General features: G+C 39.1%; 1 protein-coding gene across 2 annotated transcripts in view; it reads right to left on the reverse strand.

The window, feature by feature from the left end:
• SEL1L (SEL1L adaptor subunit of ERAD E3 ubiquitin ligase) overlaps positions 1–21,087 on the reverse strand; it is a 34,941-nt gene extending 13,854 nt beyond the window's left edge. For both annotated transcript variants that reach the window (XM_050897124.1, XM_050897123.1), the window contains exons 1-11: positions 21,012–21,087; positions 13,063–13,100; positions 12,483–12,705; positions 8,730–8,897; positions 7,987–8,092; positions 6,064–6,226; positions 3,130–3,183; positions 2,990–3,049; positions 2,294–2,375; positions 1,816–1,970; positions 1,000–1,056 (exon numbers count right to left, since the gene is read on the reverse strand). In XM_050897124.1, coding sequence (XP_050753081.1) covers positions 1,000–1,056; positions 1,816–1,970; positions 2,294–2,375; positions 2,990–3,049; positions 3,130–3,183; positions 6,064–6,226; positions 7,987–8,092; positions 8,730–8,897; positions 12,483–12,705; positions 13,063–13,100; positions 21,012–21,087 — 1,182 coding nt within the window. The remainder of the gene's footprint in view (positions 1–999; positions 1,057–1,815; positions 1,971–2,293; positions 2,376–2,989; positions 3,050–3,129; positions 3,184–6,063; positions 6,227–7,986; positions 8,093–8,729; positions 8,898–12,482; positions 12,706–13,062; positions 13,101–21,011) is intronic.
• Between the last annotated feature and the right edge of the window lie 524 nt (positions 21,088–21,611).

Genomic DNA, 21,611 nt, shown 5'->3' on the forward strand with positions numbered 1-21,611 from the left:
ACGAGTATTTTAGCCACCATGACTATGATTTGCGTACCTTTTCTTACAAATGGAACATAGGCAAGTAGGTTGTTTGCCAAGTTACCATATTCTTCTGGGGATAAGAGTTATCAATCCCACCTAATTTAATATATGTAACAGGATTCCCCACTTACAATCAGAATATTGAACAGCAATCCCTCTCAAGAGGGTATTCCAAAAAGCGGGGGGGAATACAAGTGCTACTATGCACAAGCTGCACAGGTAAATCTTACTTCCTTATTGTACCTCCAAACCCTGTTTAGAAAAGGAGAGATCTGCCAGTTCCTATTCCAGTTTTACACAGAGCTTGGTTATACTTATTCTGACCACTTGATATCATCTCTGAACCCTTCTAGAGCAGTCATTTTAAGGTATTTTAAATGTGATGACCATTAAATAATTTCTGGTTGGTAGCCTAGTCTGAAATAATCCTCAGGACTGCACATCCTCAGCTCTCCATTTTTTCTATACATACTTTAAGAAGAGGTTGGCTATTTTAACTTCTATAAGCAGTAGCTAGGTTGGCTTACATCAGCAGAAGTTCTATTTTCTGTGCACACTTAATATCCTTAGTATTGAAAGTTGCACTGTTCTGTCTACAGAAGCAAAATATTCTTGCAAGCCACAAACTAGACTATCATTGCTAATGCATGCACAGTGCGTCATGAAGATTCTACTACATATACAAAAGCTTAGCCAGTTTCAAGTACTACTTGATGAAAACCTGGTCTTTGTTTTTGACTTCCTCATTTCTAAGATGATTAGTCTTAAACTAGTTGTGCAAGAAAATCAGCTCCATGTACTAGTCACATAAAGATTAAGTCTTATTGAATGCACTAAGTTTTACTGAACAAGACTCCTGACATCGTTAAATACCTTAAGGTGATATTTAAACACTTTTGCTTCACTGTGGTCTCAGCTATACTTTCTCCCCGTCTGCCAAGTGTAATATGCATCAGAGATATACAGAAAGGGTACCTGATGATTTTGCTCTACTCCTCTTCCTCCATGCAAGTGCAACTGTCCAAGGCCAACCTAAAAATAAGTTTTACATTGCAAATAAGTCACTTTTCCCTAGGGACTTTCTTTTTCTAGTAATACAGATACTAGTGAGCTAATTACACGCACAAAGACAGACCATATCGGAGTTAAAGATGCCACAAAGTCTGAAGGCACAGATTTGCTTCAATAACTACAGTACAGTCCTATTTTTTCACATTAGCCTAAGCGGAAATTTATCCTAGATAAGTGACATGACTGTCCTAGATACAAAATAATAATGGTTCATTTGAATTCTGCCTACCCAATTCTTAAGTCATATATGACCAAGTTGAATTGTGACAATTTGCCTATATTAGAGTCCTCCCCTCCTGCATTGTGTGTAGAAGAGGTCCAGCCTGCAGCAGGCAGAAGTCATATAAGAGCAGAAGCAGCAAGAAATTGAGGTCCCCTGTCAAGGACAGTTCTTTTGATCAAGGCTTCCTCCACAACATCTAAAGCTATCCTGAAACTAGTCTGGCTGGTTTCTAGTGAAAGCCAAGATCCTCTTTCCTAAGATACTAAAGTTGTAATGTTTTGGACTTATTTTCCACAAAAATTTGCATTTTCTGTCCAGGTTCTACCTTAAGCACACTAAAATATAAGCCTCTTCTCATAAAAACTAATCAGGAAATAGCAACCAGGTTGATTTAGGAGTAGAAGAAAACTAAAGCTCCAACGTCTTTCCGTATTTCATAAAGCTGTTCTTGTAATTCTTGAAAACCTCTGCATGCCATCAGGTGAACGTAATCTTACCTGTGCTTGTACATCTCCCTTCTCTGCTAAAAACTGGTAATACTGAATCAAGTCTTCTTCTAGCATCCCACTTGCCATTCCTGGATTTTCTACTTCATCTGCTAAGCGAATTCGCTGAACCACTGTGCCACCAGTCAAAGAAATGTCACTAGCAACTGGAAAACAGGTAAGATAAATTTTCAGACAGTTTTGTTCAATACAAGTATTACACTGCAACTTAGTAAAAACAGATCTCTACAGAGCTTCAAACTGTTACTCAGAGAGTATGAATTACTTTGACACTCTCTAAGGATTAAAGACATTTCAATAGACAGAGATAAAAATAGTGTATCATGATTCAGAGCCAAACAGATAACTTGTTTAATAGCAGGAATTCTCTATTTTTATACTATTAGTGTTGACAGTACTTCTAGTATCTTCTAGGTGATAGAGAAATACATAGAAAGTCAAGAACATTAGCCTAGTAGAAAGTTTTTACCGTGATTAGCTACAAGTCGGTAGTGAGTGAGAGCAGATTCACAACTTTGAAGGACTCCTATCCCAGCCCAGTACCGGTAACCCTAGAAAGGAAAATATAAAAATATGGGACTATCGGTTATTTGACAACATACTGCTTGCCAGGTTACAAACTTTTTTCACATTACTTGAGCAAGATTTGACAAGACAATAGGCAAAAGAAGGGCCACAAGTCCATTGTGTCTGCATTAAAAGCCACTGATTGATACCATTAAAGGTTAAGCGTAGCCAATATACTTCAGATATTACTCAGGAAAAAGCAAATAAGCAGAATGATACCTATGGGTGAAAACCTAAATCCTTTCATTTACACATGTTGCACTTTTTGTCTTAAATCTCAATACTGATTAAAACAGCATCTTCTGTAAAGATCTCTGGCTTTAACAGTTCTCATTAGCCTATAAAAATTAGAAGTCTCACACTTCTGCTTTAAGTCAAGAGATGTAAACATCGTCCATCTAAATTCATAGTGGTATACAGCTTAAAATGAGCAGACTTTTCCTTAAGGAATAATGGGGAAGATACTATTGCCCACCCAATACACTCATGATGATCTAATATTTGGACAGTGTATTCACATGAATGCAAATCTTACATTAAAAATTTAAGAGTACAAAAAAGTTTTTGCATGTGTAAAGTTATTAACTATCTTACTTACCAAGATCATGTGGGCGATCAGATTTCCTCCTAAAGCTCCAAAAGTGTAATACACCAGGGCCTTAAAACAAAATCATTGATTATTTAACATCTGTCTCCAAGATAAAATACAAGAGCACACACTGAGGATTTCTAAGTTACCTTAGCTTGACTAGAATTGACTCCTAGACCAGATGCATATAGAAATCCAAGAGCCTAGAAATAAAATAAAGTTTGTCAGCACATCCTTTGAAAAATCCAGGATCAGTTTTCCTGGAACACATACGTATAAAAGAAGTCAAACAACAATTCAAAGCTGCAAAGAATACGCCAAGCTCTGCCTTCACTTTGGTACCTCCTCTATCTAGGCCCTTCCCTGCCCCTTTAAAGTATGAACTTTCTAAATTATTCAGTTGCCTAGGACACTAACATAAATACATCTCACCAGAATTCAGTCTAGTGTATCGAACGGAAGGAAGAAACTACTATTTCCCTGAATGCCAAGTGTAGATCCAAAGGTCCTGAACAGTAAAAGTATCCCAGTTTAAAGACCCTCAAGTGAAGATCAGCAATATCTGTCAGGTTATTCATGTATCCTATTTGTCTCATACACCAGTGCAAACATACATGAACCATGACCTTCTCTAGACAAGTCTTACTGTTTGATTTACTGTTTAACAGATCCTATGAATTTACTATTTTGCATCTGTTCTGCCATGGGTTAGTTGCATTTATGACTATAAACAGAATGCACAGAGCTGTTTGGCTGAGGTTTTTTTTTTTTTTTTCCAAAAGTTATTTTTATTCTTAAAATTTACATAATTACTGCTTTATCTATAACACCTGTTACAGCTGTGTGCCTCAGAGGAGAAACTAGTAGCATAGAATATAACAGTATATATATGAAAGGTGCTATATTTCAGTGTTCTAAAACTATTCTAGGCAATTCTGAAAGCACACCAAAAAAAAAAAATCACCTCATGCAGATAGTATTGAATTCTAGACCAATAAAAGTCAAGGTCTTCATTGAGATATAAAGTCTCTAGAGAAAACATGTTCCTGCTTTCTATGGTAAATCAGCACTCCAACATTAAACAGGGTACAGCAGGAGACTTAGTAGCCAAAGAGCTAGAAGAAACTGGATAATTCCTAAAGAAGCTGACACTTCCAAAACAAAACAGAGAACTAAACAGTAAGTATATGCAGATATTGAGACAGTAAAATTGATAACACCCACATTTTATGACATTACATGTGAACAATTACATACGAACAATTCTATAATGTTCAAAGGCACACGGACAAAGTGAGTCCCATTCCACTAAACAGCTTTCAAGATTCCATTCCATTAAACAGCTTTCAACCTTCCTAGGAGTCTATAACTTCCTAGATTATAAACTTGTGTGTGTATATATCTACCTATCTCAAGGATAAACCTGCAGATGAAGAGCCACAACATCCCACACAAACCACAAGAAAAAAGTAGCACAGAGTTTCAGAGATTTGCTGGCTGGAGTCACCTGCATCTACACGTTTTTTGACTTATCCATCCAATTTAGTCATACAACAGATAAGAAATTAAATGAAGATTAATGACCACCACCATACTATATTACTGGTAGTTTAATGCTGTTTTTTTAAACTCAAAGAGAAGACCTGTTTCCATGTGTTCACCTTGAGGGTGCAGGTGCCATTTGTTACTGCACCCTCAGTAATGCTAGCAGCATGCAGAAGGCAGGTAAAGCAGAAGCATTTGGGGGACAATCTTTGAACCAAAGCAAGGCACTGGTGAAATTTAAAAAGGTAAAGGCAATGAGTAGTCAGGATTAGGAAATGCTTAGGCAAGCATTAATAAAAACACATTTCCTGAATCAGAGCCTGAACCAATCGTTTTACATCTGTTGTGGAAGGTGGCAAATCTGCGTTATACGAGCATGAGGACCACACTCGAACAAGACGTAAACAGCACGTGGCAATAATGGGATAAGATTGTGAGGCTATAATAGCACAGGAAAGTATATAAATTATAGAGGCTGTTAATATGTTTTGGAGGGCTTTAAGGACTTTGTTTAGCTGCTTAAAAGTAGTCATTCATGATAAAGCAGAAGTCATAGCTTGCTTAATGCTTTTGCTTAACGTTGACCTATTCTCTGATTGGTGGAATAAGACAGCCAGCTTGAGCCAGGAAAAGGAGACATAGTAACAATTAGCCTAAAAAACAGGTAAGAGAAAGAACCTGCCTAGAAAGGACAAAAAGGACCCAAAGAGAGAGAAGACGACCCAAAGAGAGAGAAGACGACCCAAAGAGAGAGAAGACGACCCAAAGAGAGAGAAGACGACCCAAAGAGAGAGAAGACGACCCAAAGAGAGAGAAGACGACCCAAAGAGAGAGAAGACGACCCAAAGAGAGAGAAGACGACCCAAAGAGAGAGAAGACGACCCAAAGAGAGAGAAGACGACCCAAAGAGAGAGAAGACGACCCAAAGAGAGAGAAGACGACCACCCCAGACCCGAATAATACTATTGGACCAGACTATGGTGTGAGGGGTGGGAACTTAGATTGTAAGGGTATCATTGCCCAGGGATTTTAGTGTTTGGGGTCCCCCTCTGGAGGCACCCAGCTCGAGCTGTCTAAATTTGTGTACCATAGACAGAATAAATTATGCTTTTTATTTTGAAGGCCTTGATTAGAGATTGTGCTTCAGAGAACCTAAGGTCAAGCCTGAGGGAAGAAGCAGCGCCCGAGGGTGAGTATGTGAGGAGTCGAAAGGGGCACCTGTTGGCTCACTGAAGTCGCCCACTGTGAAGGGACTCTGGTCCTAGCAGTTAAAAGTCTCAGGTGGTGTGTGTGCAACTGCTTGATTGGTGTGTGAATGCTCAGGCAGCACCTTCTCCCTTAACACATCAAATTTTCAAACACCTTAAAAAACCAGCACTCTCTGCTGTCTTTTTTAACTAGGCAACAGATACCACTTACTGTTATCATTCTATTCTGTATGCAAGAACAATCCATAAAACCACCTTAGAATAAGTACAAATCAATAAAACAATTTATAAACCTATAAAAACTTCTGTAGAGTCTAAGGATGTACATACCATTTGTCCTTTAGGAGAACCTTCTTCTGTTAGTTTTTCAAATAGTTCTTTTGATGACTGGATGTTCTGCTTCAGGTAATCTCCAAACAACAAAGCATAAGACACTTTCTCCATTGCCTTGGTATGATTCATGTCAGCTGCTTTCAGAAGATACTGATATGCTCTTAAAAGAAAACAATTTCTTAGTCACCTTGAGGCAAAGAAGCAGATTCCATTCATAAACCTGAAGATTCTGGGGAGATGTTTTGTTCCTCTGTTTTAGCCTCTATTTTCTACAAGTGCAGCTACCTACGGTCATTTGTTCCAGCTCTGAATCATTAATCTATGCAACAACTCATATGATTTAGCTAATAGACAAACTGGGTTTTAATGTTCACTCTACTCCATATGCAAAGCAGTATGCGTTTCCTCCCCTGTGAGATATACAAAAAGTTTAAGGTCAAATGATCACGTTTTTGTAGCAACAATTTTAAGTCCTGTACTAGGTATCTAGCAGGACCACTACTCTGACAGCTTCACAGATCACGACAGAAAAAAGAAGCCTGAAAGACTATGGAGTCTCTTTGATTTGTTGAGTACAAAATCATTCTAATGAAAATACTAACTGTTGGGTCCAAGACAACTGCATACATTATCAGTTTTGTGATGAAATGTGCTAACAATGAGAAAGTTCTCTGGAAACTCCCCTTTCTACTTCAGCCTCAGAACTTACAATAGTCCTCCAAAGTAATTTCACAGCAGCTGGTTTCACAGCAATTTAAAAAACTGTAACCTTAAACGTCATAACAGTACTGTCAAGCATGCTTCAGCTTGATTTCTCATGGACCTTTGATAGCATTTCAAGATTTTTCTTTACCTCTCCTCCTTTCTATTCTCAGACTTGTTTTCTTTCTTTAGGACAGGCTGAGGCACACTTGGTTCCTCACATAATTTCATCTTCTAAGAAAGTGTAAGGTGTCCAAAAGAACTAAGATCTAATACTGTTTTACAATTCCTACACTATTTTATACAAAAGAATACTAGTCAGAGTCTAACAGATACTGTCTCCCTTTGTCTTTGCCAAGGTGTGATGGACAACCTCTAGCTGTGCTTCAGTTTCCCTGATACATAAAGTAGAAATACACTCCCTTATCTCCAGGAACAAGTTTAACATGGTAACAGTGCTCACATAATAATCAGCAGCCTGAAGTCACCACTTACTGATGAAGTTGTCAACATGAGTACCAGGGACTTCTAAATTAACATAGCTATTCTTAATTATAGTGGTAAGCTGACAACTATTTCATCAGTAATTGGATATATACAGAGTAGAAAGTAAACAGACCAGAATGAACAGAACACTCATTTCATTCTTTTTTTTGGTTTCATCTACAAGCATTACCCTCTTCTCTCATACAATGTTAATTATTAGAGTTTTAACGATTTGCTGAAATTAAGTTTAATACTATTTTTATAGTGACTGAAAACATCAGAAGGCAGGAACAAAAACAGAGCAGGACAAGAAATGCTGATTTTTCCCACTTAATCTTTGAAGCAGAATGAGAACCAGACTGTAAGAAACATTTGAAAAAGGCCAATTATATTGTATCATGTTCTCAGTTTTTTTCTGGGCAGTTGTGACATATGAACTGTGGCTAGAGAACTGCAGCACCATCTTGCATTAAGTCAATGTTTTGATGACATCCACTCTTCAGAAATTAATCTTACAAAATTTTTAGTGGATTCAGAGGAAACCAGGCATAAATTTGTTTTTCTAAATACCCTGAAATTACTATTTATTTTCAGTACTATCACTTCATAGTTTGATGCTACGTTCAATGAAGTGCAAAGTCCCAGGGCAACTCATTTAAGTTATTTTTCAGTTAAGCCAGAGTGACCAGCAATGTCATCCTTCTCTTGTAGGGGTGGAGGAGGCAGACTTACTCTTTCTTCTGAGCCTTTTTACTGCTTTCATTGAGGATTTTCATTCCAGTCTGATAAACATCCTCAGCTTCTTGCATCTGCCTTCTCTTATTAGACTGCTCTTCAGCTAAAAAAAAAAAAAAAAGAGAGAGAGAAAAAAAGAGTACATTAAGAGCTCCAATTACACAGCTCAAGACTATTCTCTCAAAATTCCTGTTCGTTCTAAAGGGAAAATACAGCCAGAAATATGTTTCTGAAGACCAATAAACATCCCACATGATTACAAAAAGCTGTCTAAAGGAGGTGTTGGATATCTTGGTAGACAGTTTCTTCCCATGTGATGTCTCTCATGTACGAGTTTGCCCTTAAAATATTCTTTTCATTGCTTCAAAGCAAGCTGTGCAAGGAAGAAAGGTTCCTCCTTCAGGAGGACATTTCCTAGAGAAGGGTTGCCTTTGTGCAACAAGTCAGCGAGTATAATGGGAAACACTGTCAAACCCCTATACTCCTACAGCCTCAGAAACTAAGAGTTTTAGATGCCTCAACTGCAAGATTTCCCAAATAGCCTTGGGAAGTGGCATTTGCATTATAATCTTTTCATCATGAAAACTCTGCATTTATAATTACTTGTATATGACAGTATAAAGTGGCCATTAATATATGACAGGGACTTCTACACCCTGAAATAAAGGGCATTAAGAGGACTGAAAACACCAGCTTAAGAAAGCATTCCTTGGACAAGAACAAGACATCAGGTTACTTACTTTCACAGAAGCCCCACTTTTGATCTTTCTTGTAATCATAGGTTGTTGCACACCAAAGCCTGCCATCTTCCCTCCCATCTGCAGTGCACTCTGCATACTCCTTCTCCATAAACAAAAAGGGGAAGTGGCAAGGTTCACCATCTGCAGTGCCTCCAATGGCTGTCAAAGCTGAAAATACATACCCAGGCATTAGACTGCTTTCCTTTATTCCACAAATTAAAGTCAACAACTACATATAGGAAAGCACTCCTATGTTGGTTTTAATTTCTATGAACTGCATTTAATCAAGTTTTCAGTAAAATTTCTAATTTACAAAAGCCTGAAAAAGCAATTATTTTTCTAAATAGCACTTGAAATAAATTATTTTTAATTAGGAAATGAAACAGAAGGTATGTGGTTTCTTATATTCCTTAGTTCTAAGCAAAGAAAATATTTTTTTATTAGACTGGAAAAGGCAAATCTCAGTTACATTTTTATTGCCTACCAAAATAAACAGCCCTTCCTTTCACTTTCTCTTCTCTGCACTCTCTTCCTCATGCAAAAGACTACCTTTGAAGTGCATTCCAATGCATGTATTCATTTTAGCCCCAGGGTTAGACGTAATCATGACAGAACCACTCACATCACCAAATGTGATACTGAAAGTACTTGAATATCAGCAGGGAGTACACTTAGAACATACAACTGTAAGAAAGAGACTTAAATGAAATCACTATGAGTCTAGTCATTTTCTACTGCTGCATATACTTATATTGAAAACTTTATTTCATTTTGCCAATATATTTAAGTTGCATTCAAAATTACTTTGAACAGCGTGATTTATCATTTCTCATGCACTAGAACTTCAAAGGTTACTGATTCCAATACTGCAATATTTTTATATGAAATCAATCTTCTATGAAGACTAAGAATTATTTTTGGGTTTTGAAAATGAAATTATTTCAATTAGTCTTTTATAAAGGTTTTTCTCTTTCACTAAGCTAAATCCAGCAGTTGGGTTCAGGTTCATTTGAAGACACTTGCAAAGTCATGCAATTGAGAATGTCAATTACACAGTGTTTTTTCAGGTTAAATTTGTAATTCTTGTGGTTATAGAGAAAGCTAGTTCTTTTTTCTAGGGTCTATAATTGTAAGGCCTAGAGACCATACTAATTTAAAAATTTCGTGTTGATTTTTTGAAGCATAAGGAAGTCTCCAGGATTAGTTAGCCTGTTCAAATTGCTCTTCATAATTTGATTCCTTGGCAGATGTTCCACCACACCATGCCAAGTTAATTGTCCCATAACACACAAGGAAAAATATTATTTTCAGAAATTGCATTCACAAATAATGTGTCCAGATGCAATTAGCCTGGAATAATTTTAGACATCTGTTAACCACAGAGTAATGCACAAACTCATGCTAAGGGTACATATAACTACAACTGATGGGACCTCTTATCACTGTCATTTGAACAAACTCTGGGTCCAGGATATTAACACTACTTGAGAACTTGAAGTTTTACTTGTATTGTTTAGTACTTTGTCTCCTGTATTGAAAGCAATTGGACACGAACCATTTACACAGTGCTCTGCATGAGAGTTAGCTGTACACTAAAGTTATGAAATTACTCTGCCCCAGTCCTCCCCCTTGCCTTTTTTTAATTCTAAATTCAACCATAATGCTGCTTTCCCCCCCAGATAGTAACAAATACTAACCCCTAAAGCAACACAGCAATGCGATTACAGAATAAAATGCTCACCACAGTTATTTTATCATGTACTTAAAGAATGATAAATACAAATAGAGGCAAATAATTTAATCAGAAGATAAATTACTTTTTGTCAAACTGAGTGCGCAAGTAGCAATTTACCTGTTTTACTATGTCTGAATAAAGTATATGGTATTTTATTGTTATATTTTGTCCTTATTTACTTATACCTCATCTCATACTTTATGCTGTAGGAAAGACAAATATAGATTACTTCTAAGTATTGGTTGCATTACTGTAAGAACCCTCCAAATAGGAAAACAAAGGCAGCAGGAATTGCCAGCTCTGTATAAACTCCTGGGCAGTTTTCAGCAAAAACTGTTAGTATGGAACTTGATTGTTACAAAAACATACAACACAAAAGACAAATAACTAAAAAATACCATTTTCTTTACACACAAGACCTCCTCACTAATCAGAAGAGAGCAGGACAACTTCTTTCTTAGAAGGTTAAAAGCCTTAGTAGGACTAATTCTACGTTACTGAAGATGAATTTTTTTTCTGTTCAATATCCTGCAAAATACACGTGGCAACTTGAAGAATATTATTTTTTTCCATGCAATCTCACAACCATACACAGGAGCCAAACTGTATTTAGAAAAGCTTTAATCTCCCTTAATGCAGTCCTGTCACCAGCAGCTCATTCAAGAAATGTAACATCTGTACCTGAGGTAGATTCCTGTCCGGCTCAGTTAAAAAGTTTGCCAGTAAAGCTGTCCTTTAGCAGTTTTTTTTCCTGCCAGAATACAAGTACTTTTCCTTCAGAATTGCTTTTTAGATAAAACCAGTAGTCCTTCCATCCACATCACTTATTTACTTCATAAGAGGTTCCAAAAACTGTGCAAGACTTAAATTTATGGGTTTTGAAAGTCACTTGCAGTACTTTGACAGGTGTAGTTAAAAGCCTTGGTTGCCAGGGAGCAAGCCATCTGGTTACATCTTTCTGATGTGAGATTAAAAGTACCTTAAAGTTTACTTTTGAAATAGACTGCACTGACTAAATACGGTGCTTAGCTCACTGTTTTGAGGCAGCAAGCTATTTAGTGGATTTTATATACCTTTTTCCTGTACATCACACCTATCAACAGCAATACTTAATCCTATTACTGAGTTTTTACAAACTGTATACTAGTTCTGCATTAATAAGGAAGGCTTATTAGAAAACACTGAAAGTTAGTATATAATGGAGCTCATTTCGTAACTCCTGCTTTCTTTTGACATTTGAATCTGAGCTGAGAAGATAGACAAATACTAATATTACCATGTAACTATATTTTTTCAGTAAAGTTGAAGATTTACTTTTTATGGACAAGCGAAAAGGAAAACTCTTTGCTGCACAGGCTAGGGTATTCAACTGTGCCATCTAGTTATCATCCACTACTAACTGCAAGTCAAAAATATCATATTAAATTTATATTTTTATTAGTAGTAAAAAATACTAAAATTTCCCGGGAATTTAGGTACAAGGACGTAAGGTTTTACCTATATTTAAAAACTTACTGAAGTTTACATGCAACTTAGATGTTGCCCTAAGGCTCCCAATGCCGTCCTAGGAAGCTTGTCTATGCATCACAATTTGTTCCTTCTCTGTCAACTGACACTCCAGGCAAACAGCCAGCAAGCTGAAACACTGATGTAATTTCTCCTTCTATGGTTGGTATACATACACAAAGCATAGTATGTGTACTTGAGTCCTATTTGAAGGAATCAGGACTTTCTCCATTTGATAGTTAAAGCTTTCCAACAAGATGGAAACAAGAAGAATTATGGAAAACCCTTTCAAATGCATCTAAAAATAACCACTCAGATTTCAATCACAATATATTTGAAAACTTTTTGATGTTACTTTCTAATGGAAAAGGCAGCAATTACCATTCCATTCCAGAAAGGTTAAGACACTAGTTATTTCATATGTTCAAAATTATTATTTGTGTTCATCCACATGCCAAAGTTACTCAGATGCATCTTTCTTGCCACTTGTTCAAAAGCCTGTGAGCAGTTACCTGGATTCTGTATTTCTGCTTCTTCCAAGTCCTTATTTAATAGATTTGACATTTCTAGAGAGTTCAACTCTTCCAGCGAATTCTCTTTTTCCTCCTCTTGACTGTGAATGTTCTCTTCATCCTCTGATTGAGAGTCCGATTTCCCTGATTCAAGGAAGATCTGACCTGCTACCACTCGAGTTCCTGTGGAATGGTCCTTTACCTGGTCCTCTGCAGATAAAGTCTGAAGGAAAGCAGCCATGTAATTTAGAAGATTAAAAACTGAACAGCAGCAGCTGGCAAAAAACCCATTACTTTTCAAAGATACGATTAATTAACATACTAAGTTTAAACAGTAGCATCAAAAGTTTGAGCTACCTCTATCAGCTCTCATTGACTCTATCCCTTTCAGTTCTTTGGAAAAAAAAACCAACTTCAAAGATACAACACAACATTAATTCTTCTGATGCACAGAAGAAATTAATGAGACAGCAAGAGCTACGGAACAGTTTAAAACAGGAATCAAATCACAGTTCTGAATTTCAGACCTTTGCTCTCACTCCACAAGAAAAACAGAATGACTAGAAACTTATTTCCTCACCTTCGACTCCAGTGATTCATCTTGATTTCCCTCTTCATCTAGAAGAGATGTTGTAAGTCAGTAAAAAGCTTTTCCATTAGTAATTTTCTCAAAAATAAAAATAAGTTTAGCTATAATATTGTACCATGGTTCCGAAATTGTCTAGTGTACTAAGTTGACTAACGCACTTCAGAAAGACCTTGTTAGTGTTGTCACGAAGAATCAAATGTTTCACAGATGACCCTCTTTAAATTATGCCAATACAACTGTGTGTCCAGTACTGGAAAAAAGTGTGGAATTTTTTTTCAAAACCCAAATCAATCCTCTAGATTACTACACAGCCTGAATTGTTTCAGTGCAACTAAACTACTGTCCTGGTTTTGGCTGGGATAGAGTTAATTTTCTTCTTAGTAGCTGATATAGTGCTGTGTTTTGGATTTAGTGTGAGAATAATGTTGATAACACTCTGATGTTTTACTTGTTGCTAAGTAGCACTTATCTTAAGCCAAAGATTTTTCAGTTTCCCATGCTCTGCCAGCAAGCAGGGGTACAAGAAGCTGGGAGGGAGCATAGCCGGGGCAGCTGACCCAAACTAGCCAAAGGGATCTTCCATACCACAGAACATCATGCTCAGTATATAAATGGGGGGCAGTTGGCCAGGAGGGGCGGATCGCTGCTCAGGCATCAGTCGGCAGGTGGTGAGCAACTGCATTGTGCATCACTTGTCTTTTCTTGGGTTTTATTTCTCTCTTTTTTTTGTTATATTCCTTTTCATTACAATTATTATTATTTTTATTATTCTTAGTAGTGTATTTTATTTTACTTATTAAACTGTTCTTATCTCAACCCACGATTTTTACTTTTTTTTTTCTGATCCTCCTCCCCATCCCACTGGGAGGGGGGAGCAGTGAGCAGCTGCATGGTGCTTAGTTGCTGGCTGGGGTTAAACCACAACTACTTAAAAAGGTATGCATCTAGTGAAAAGGGCTTATGGAACCTAAGGTTTTTAAGTCACCAAATCAGCTTTAGTATAAACAGCTTCAGTAGCAACCAGAAAGTTACATTAATACCACCCCACTTATAATTAAACATTGTTCTTTATAGAATGCCAATTCATTTTGCCTGACCAGCATATTCAAACTTTTACAGAGAGGTCTCTTTTCAGAACTGTGAGAAGTTAGTTTGTCTTTAAGATACTGTTCAAGAGCTGCAAGCCTTGTTTAACTGTCATCTTTCTTATCTGAATGGGCTATGATATGATATTTGATTAGAAAGATTGGAAAGAGAAGAAATGGTAAAGAAGAAAGGCTGTCAGGCAGAGACCTAAAGGAATAGAGGTGAAAAGGAGGGAAAAGATAATCAGAAAAGCTTTTTACCATTGTTTTGCAGAATTGTGTCTCTTATTGTCTTTGTTCCTGTAACTTAAATGGGCTACTCACTGTGCTTCGAACAACTTGGTTTGTACTATCATCTCAACTGAAAGGCTCTAAAATTATCACAGCCCAAATGTGACTGTTCCCAGTCATCAGTATCTGATACCACCTCATTTAGGTAAACAAACCCCCCACACATTTGAAAGAAGGTGCTACAGGTCTCCCTCTCTCCAGTACACAACTCACACTGAAATAAAAGCTCAAAATAAACAGATGACTAAGCAAAGCTGCCACTAACTCCTACTGCAGTTAGAACCCCCCCTTCTGAGACTCTGGGGTGTGTAATGCCCTATAGCAGTGGTAAGGTGTTGACAGGCTGGAGACCTGCACTGTGACTAGAAAAGGTACCTAAATGGATAGAAGTTAGTGCCCTGTACATGAGATACACTATTTAGTATGTTATTGTTAGCTATTAAAGACTACCTGCACAAATACTGAATGCCAACAAAACTCTCCAAAAGTTTCTAGAACTCCGCTGACTTTCTGCAAGCATTTGGCAGCAAACAAAACTTGCATACTTTTCATCCTCATGCAAGTAAACTGTCTTACCAGAGATAAATCATCTCTGAGTGACAAACTACAAACATGACACTTTACCAGTTCATGTTTTGAAGACTATTACTATAACAGAGCAACTGTTATGCAATAAAAGGGCTAATCTTGAAAGCCAGATTCCAGAAAGCGACTTCCACATTGTTACTTCAAGTATAACCTTTGATTAGAACAAGTAAGAAAGAAGATGAGGATCAACTTTAAGCTGTAACAGTATAATAAAAAAAATAAGAAAAAATGCTAGAACTTTTAAGTGAAGCTGCAAACCTAAGGTGATGAAGTTTGACAGTGCAACTGAGACAAATAGATAAGTCTGTTGAGCATACTGAAGAGGATGTAAAGCTCAAAGTTTGACTGCCAGCAGACACAGGATTAAAAAAATCTAGAACAGTCAATGTGGGTAAGCAGTTGTACTCTACAGGTCCAAAAATGAAAGCGTGTAGAGCCCTTCAGAAAAACCAGTGGAGACAGCAAAGAGCGCTCCAGATGAAACAGACACTGCCAGCAGCAACCAAGACAGCATAAGAACAAACACCAATTTGGAAAAAACGCCAAAAGAGGCATAAGGAAAAAACAAGGCTAGCTGCATTTTTGGCAGAGACCACAGTGCTTATCAGCTTGAGGAATCTAACAGATAAGGCTCATTGTGATAAGTCATAAGAAGTTCTACCATTGAACTTCAATACTTCACTGTACAACAGCTGTTTTTTAAATACAGTAAAAGTACGTATGCATTTAGGATACTTGCTGGTCCTTTCTATTTTGAAACTATGAGACAAATTTGAATTTACCATGTTTCCCACAAATTACATTCTACTATCCTAAATAATTTTGATCTAAAACCAAATGCCACCCCTACAAGTTGAAACTCCAGAGCTCGTCAAGAGATTCAGACATGCTTCTGGAGCGGGGGAAAACTAAGACAGGGTCAACCTACCCAGTAGGTTGTATGCTGCTATTAATATATACAAAGCACTTATACAGTACCTGTTACTGCAGCAACAAACATCACGTTATTTTTAACAGCTATACCAGCTAGGGTGTTTGGTTTTGTCGGCTCAAAATCAGCCTATATGCCTGACAGCAATAGACCATTCTAGCTTTTTGGTAAAGGCTTTACTAACTGATTTCAATTTGTGGAAGGTTGACTTTACAACAAAAGACCACACAAGGTCAAATATAAATAGGGTATACTATCTATGCACACCTATCAAAGAACAATTTTATTGTAACTTCATATGGAAAGCAAAAGGTTTACTAAACTGAAACGCAAGGGATATCTGAGCAACATAAGGTAGAGCTCATTAAATGTTTGCTCTTCTTCCTTGAAAGTAAATAAACCTATTTCATTTCTATTGCATCATTTAAATCTCTGAAGGAATCAGCTTTGTTATTAAGAATTGTACTTGAATAATTGTTTTAAAAACAGTGGTTCCAAAACAGCACTAAAGCAACAACAAAATATTAGTTTAACTGTTCTTAGCTCTGGGACTTCCTTCTAAGTTAGGCAGATGAGGTTGCAGTGATGACCGATAATGTGACTAGAGAAGGGATCACTTACAGCCTTGTTATTTCACAGAACTGCTGACTAATATGCACCCGCTACTCATAGAAGTGTGCCTACTTCTAAGAAACAGTTAAGAAAACTATTCTGAAAGTGTTAATGAAAGATCTATGGAAGGTCACAGTTTGACCTAAGAACAGCTTATTAGTCAAAACTCAACTACTGAACAAAGTCACAGATGTTATGTTTGTGCACCCGCTTCAGAGATTAAAGCTGATCGTTTAGTTTGTTTTTCCACAGTTAAATTAAAAAAAGTAACTGACTTTTTTTTTTTTAAATTTGGGTCTGTTACCAAGGCTGCCTAATTCTACAAACCTCTTCTGAAAAGGCCAATTGGAAATTAATCCTACCATTTGTTAAACAAATTAGGGAGATGCAATGATATATTAAAAGGAAGGAGTAGGCAAAAATACTTGTGGCTGAAACAGGCAGCTGACAACGTTGTACAGAATGCTTCACTCACAAACAGTGCTGAGCTGTAGACACTGCTGGGTGCTCTCACGCCTAGCTAGGACTCTAGAGCACTTCATAGAGCTAAACACTTGTTTCAACCATCCACCACTTCATATATAATTAAAATCAGCTTTAAAATGCATTCATTTTTCCTCAATTAGAAAGACCAGTGTTCAATCAGTCTATTTAAATATAGCAAAAGTACTCTGGCAGCCTATGCTAGATAAAAAGATCCTACCATATGCTGGATAAAGATCCTACCATTTTGTGAGAATTACCATTTTCAAGAGAGCACTATGGAGAGACGGGTAGAAACAAGAGCTATGCAGTGTGATTCAGCAAGAAGAATGTCATTAGCTTGAGGGAGCCCAGCAGTTCCAAAGTTTTGCTGTATTAGAAGAACAAATCAACTGACAGCCTATAATGCTAAAGGGCTGCTACTACCAGACAAGAAATATTATTAGTTTCAACATTAGAATGCTCACTCACCTTCGGGAAATAGCCAAAATTCAGTAAGTGCAAGCAGCTGGCAATCTCCCAAAGCTCTGATGAATGCCCTAACTCATCACCGTAGTCAGTTTCCTTCCAGTTTTTGCCAAGCTCTTCAAGCTTCAAACACTATCACAACAAAGCAACTAGTAAGAGTTTGCATGCTCTAGAGCAGTCATCTCCAAAGTGGGGTGTGTACATCTCAAGGGGTGTGCTAGCCAACCCACTGGGGGTGCAGGAAGAAAATACTTTTTGTGCTATTAATAAATAAAACTTTTCTTAATACAGTGTTTATTTCACCTTTATCTCATTCTTTTTTCACTTCTGTTTCTGTGCGTGTTTTCTGATGTACATAATATGTTAGCACAGTAGTACATAGCATGTATTTTTGTATAAGTTAAACATTGAAGATGCATGCTCAAAAATTTTTTTACTGAGAGGGGTGCATGAACAAAAAAGGTCTGGCAACAACTTCTTTAGAGCATCCATCAGAGATTTTCTGTGGTATTTTTAGTTCTTTCAATGTTCTTTTTGTGCAAGTGACTAGTTAGACTTTGAAAGAGAATGCAAACCCTGTTTATCCTATTCTTGCAGGAAAAAAGGAAATCTTAAGAAAAAAAATTACCTCAGATTGCTTCTCATCAATTTTTCAGCTGTTAAATTCAGCACAGAAAGAGACTCCATAGCATAGGTGCTATTCCTATTACACGAACCTTTAAAACATGCAGGGAGTTAAGCAAAATCCTTAAGTGGCATCTATTCAGCAAGACTAGTTTCAAAGTATCCCTAGCAGCACGTAACTTGTTCCCAGCTACAATCTGTGCAGCGTATTCATTTTAGTGCAACTAAAAGATTAAGATACAGGTCAACCCTCACCCTGAATACAAATCTTTTTTCCAGTCTCCTTGCAATTGCTGGCTAACTATTTACAAAACTTACTCTCCAGCAGTTCCTCTGTAGGAATTGAGATTCCCTATCAGGCAACAAGTTTAGGGAATGTTTTTCAGTTAGGTAAGTAAAATCAGAAGGGTCAGGGAAAGGCATTGAGCTCTGTCTTTCAAGAGAATAAGTACAGAAGTTTCCTACAAGTATATGACTGTGCTCATTTGTCCTACCGGTTAATGAGACAGTATGAAAACCTCTGCCTATCACTGAAGTTAGCCATGGAAGGTACAGGATAGTCAGAGGAAGAATCACTTCCTCTTGTCAGGCAGAATTAGAGAATTTCTACCTCTTAGTCTGCGAACACGGGGAAAAACCCCAAGAATCAAATAATATCAGCAATCAGAAAAAAATAAGAGAAGATTTTTTTCAATGTTCTTAATGAATGATCAAGAGAAACAGCAGAAGGCCATCGCTGCTGTGATAAGCAGAAGCTAGCCAGCTTTGGCTGGAACACACACAGTTACCATTTTTTTAGCTGCTTTTGCCAATTCCCCATGGACTCCTAAATATTCTTTCCCCAGCCCCCAATGTTCAACTCCTTCACAATCTGTATTAATATTATATCTTTAAAAAAATAACGTCCATTTCTTTAGGCCTGAGTTTTCTTGCATTCACCTCAAGCTTTCAATAAATTGATTTAAGCAAAGTTTATGACTACAGAGTTAGGGTTTAAAGCTATAGTTAAAAGACTCACTACTAAAAAAAACCCTCATTAAAAACATCTTCTGAAGTCAGGAAATGTAATACTTGAACAATTTTTACTCATCCTTCTTAAAACCGCTCCCTTCAATGTACTCACATTCCAGATGACTGTTTCCAGACCAGACATTAGGAATGAACAAGTATTCAAGGAAGCGTTTAACACACAGTCTCTAGGCTTGTATCAGACTCTACTAGAGAAAGTGGTACTGTTACTGTAGGAAATCAAAACATCGATGAAGTGGACAACTTATTTTTGTTCAGAATGATTCTTGACAAAAATTGGAGCAAGAAAGGTCTTCCTGCTATAATCTGCTGCCAAAAGCTGGACTCCGAACACCCTCTCCTAATTAATTCTGGATATTAATGAACAGTTTTACCTCACAGTAGCAATTTAAGTTTGGCAACAGCTCCTAACCCTTCATGTACTGTACTATGTGCTTTCTTGGGCCTACTAATTATACTAGTCCAACTGACTCTAAACATATGGTTTTTAAAGGCTGAATTAAGCTATCAGAACTTCATATTCACAAACACAACTTTGTGACAGTGGAAAAGCAGTCAAGACAGAAGAGTTGCATGCTAGCACAGCCATAGATGCGCACTTGACCAGCCCTTAATTTTGTCACCTCACTTCCACATACACAACAGATGGTTCATCTGACATCAACAGTCTCATCTCACCTTAGCTTTTTTCTCTACATACACTATCAGCGAGAACACACCATTCAAAGTCTGGGTGCATCTCTCTGGCTTCACAGAGCTTTTATGTATCTTTTCTACACCTTGGGAAGTGCCCTGCTGGCTTATAACATCACATAAAAAGCTCATATAACTGTGCTCAATATCTAGTCTGAACTCCAGTAACATAACTTTAAATTTCAACTTCCTACTGCATACATGAAAACGAACCCCAAACCGCAGAACTTACCTCTAGAGAAAACATTAAATTACTTTCCTGAAATATCATTGACAGCCTAAATGCACATCCCCAGTAGCACTGGATAAGGCTGTCTATTAAAAGAGTGCTTTCCCGCTTTAGAAACACTATATAAATAAATGCATTGCACATTCCCCCTACCGCCTCTGGTGGAAAGAAGGGTGTGGGAGGTAGAAACCCCAGGAAAGGAAGTAGATGACAACACATGAGAAGCACACAAAACCCAAGCTGCATAGCAACAAAAGAAGCAAAAAAAAAAAGTATTATAGCGACATAATGCAGGCCCCAGAAATGCTCTGTATATAATTGCATGAGAAAACTGTTCTGATAACACTAACATCAGCGTTATCAGCTCCTCAGCAAGAAAGTGTGCACTAGTGAGGAAAAAAATGTCTCATTTCAGTTTTGAGCAGAGCACGCATTACAAAGTAGGCTCCTAACGAGCTGTTTAAAGGCAGGTGCCAGACTAAACAACGTGTTCACCCCCATGAGGCCCATCGAACAGCCCCCCGTGAGGCAAAGCCAGCAGGCACAGGGTGAGCAACGGGCCCGCCGCCCCTCGGCGAGCCCAGCTCCGCCACCCCCGCTACTCGCGGCCACGCCGCTGACAGGAGCCCAGCTCCCTTCCCCTCCCCTCCGCCGCCTCAGCGCCCCAGCGAGGACGGGGCTGCCCCACGCACCCCAAAGCCCCAGCAAGGATACAGGGTCCCCTCCCTCGTTGCCGCCGCCTCCGCGCCCCGGTGCGGGCGCCAGGACCCCCACAGACACCTCGGCGCCCGCACCCCACGGCGGCAGCAGCCCGCACCCCCCTCCCCCGCAGCAGGCCGATGGGGGGCGAGGCCGCCGCCGAGCTCAGGCCCAGCGGGGCGCGGAGAGGTGGAGCCCCGGTACTAACCGACTGCCGCGGCCAGTCCTCCGGCCCACAGCGCCGCGAGGCACAGCACCAGCCCGAGGCGCGCCCGCCGCCCCATCCCGCCGGGCTCCTGAGGGGCCGCCGCCGCCGCCGAGGGGCCCCGAGTCCGGCTTCCTCGCCCCGCCCACCGCCCCGCCGCCACCAATCCGCTGGCCGCGCTGACGACCAACTACCGACTGCTGGCAGCAGCACACGCAACCCCCGGGGAACGGCTTGCTCTACATGGCCCGCTCCGATTGGCTCGGGGAAGGAATGGCTCGTCGGTCACGCCCTCTTGTTGGCCAATGGCATCGCAAAAGGAAAGCACGTGCCTCAGAGAGTGCCGGCGACGCGAGCGCGCTCGTCCGAAATGACGGCTTCCATTGGCCCATGCGCCCGTTCCTACAACGCCCACAGTGCCTTGCGAAGGCTACGGCGCAGCCGGTGACCGAGCGACCGCTCGGACCCACGGCGGGGCAGGGACTACGTCACCCACAACTCCCCGCGCCAAACTGCGCAGGGAGCGGCGGGCGGCGGTGCCGGGAGGCGCCACGGCCGGCAGCCGCCCCGGGCCGCCCGCAGCTCCGCGCTTGGCCCCTTCCG

The sequence above is a fragment of the Gymnogyps californianus genome, chromosome 5 (genome assembly GCF_018139145.2).
Source record: "Gymnogyps californianus isolate 813 chromosome 5, ASM1813914v2, whole genome shotgun sequence".
Classification (NCBI taxonomy): Eukaryota; Metazoa; Chordata; class Aves; order Accipitriformes; family Cathartidae; genus Gymnogyps; species Gymnogyps californianus.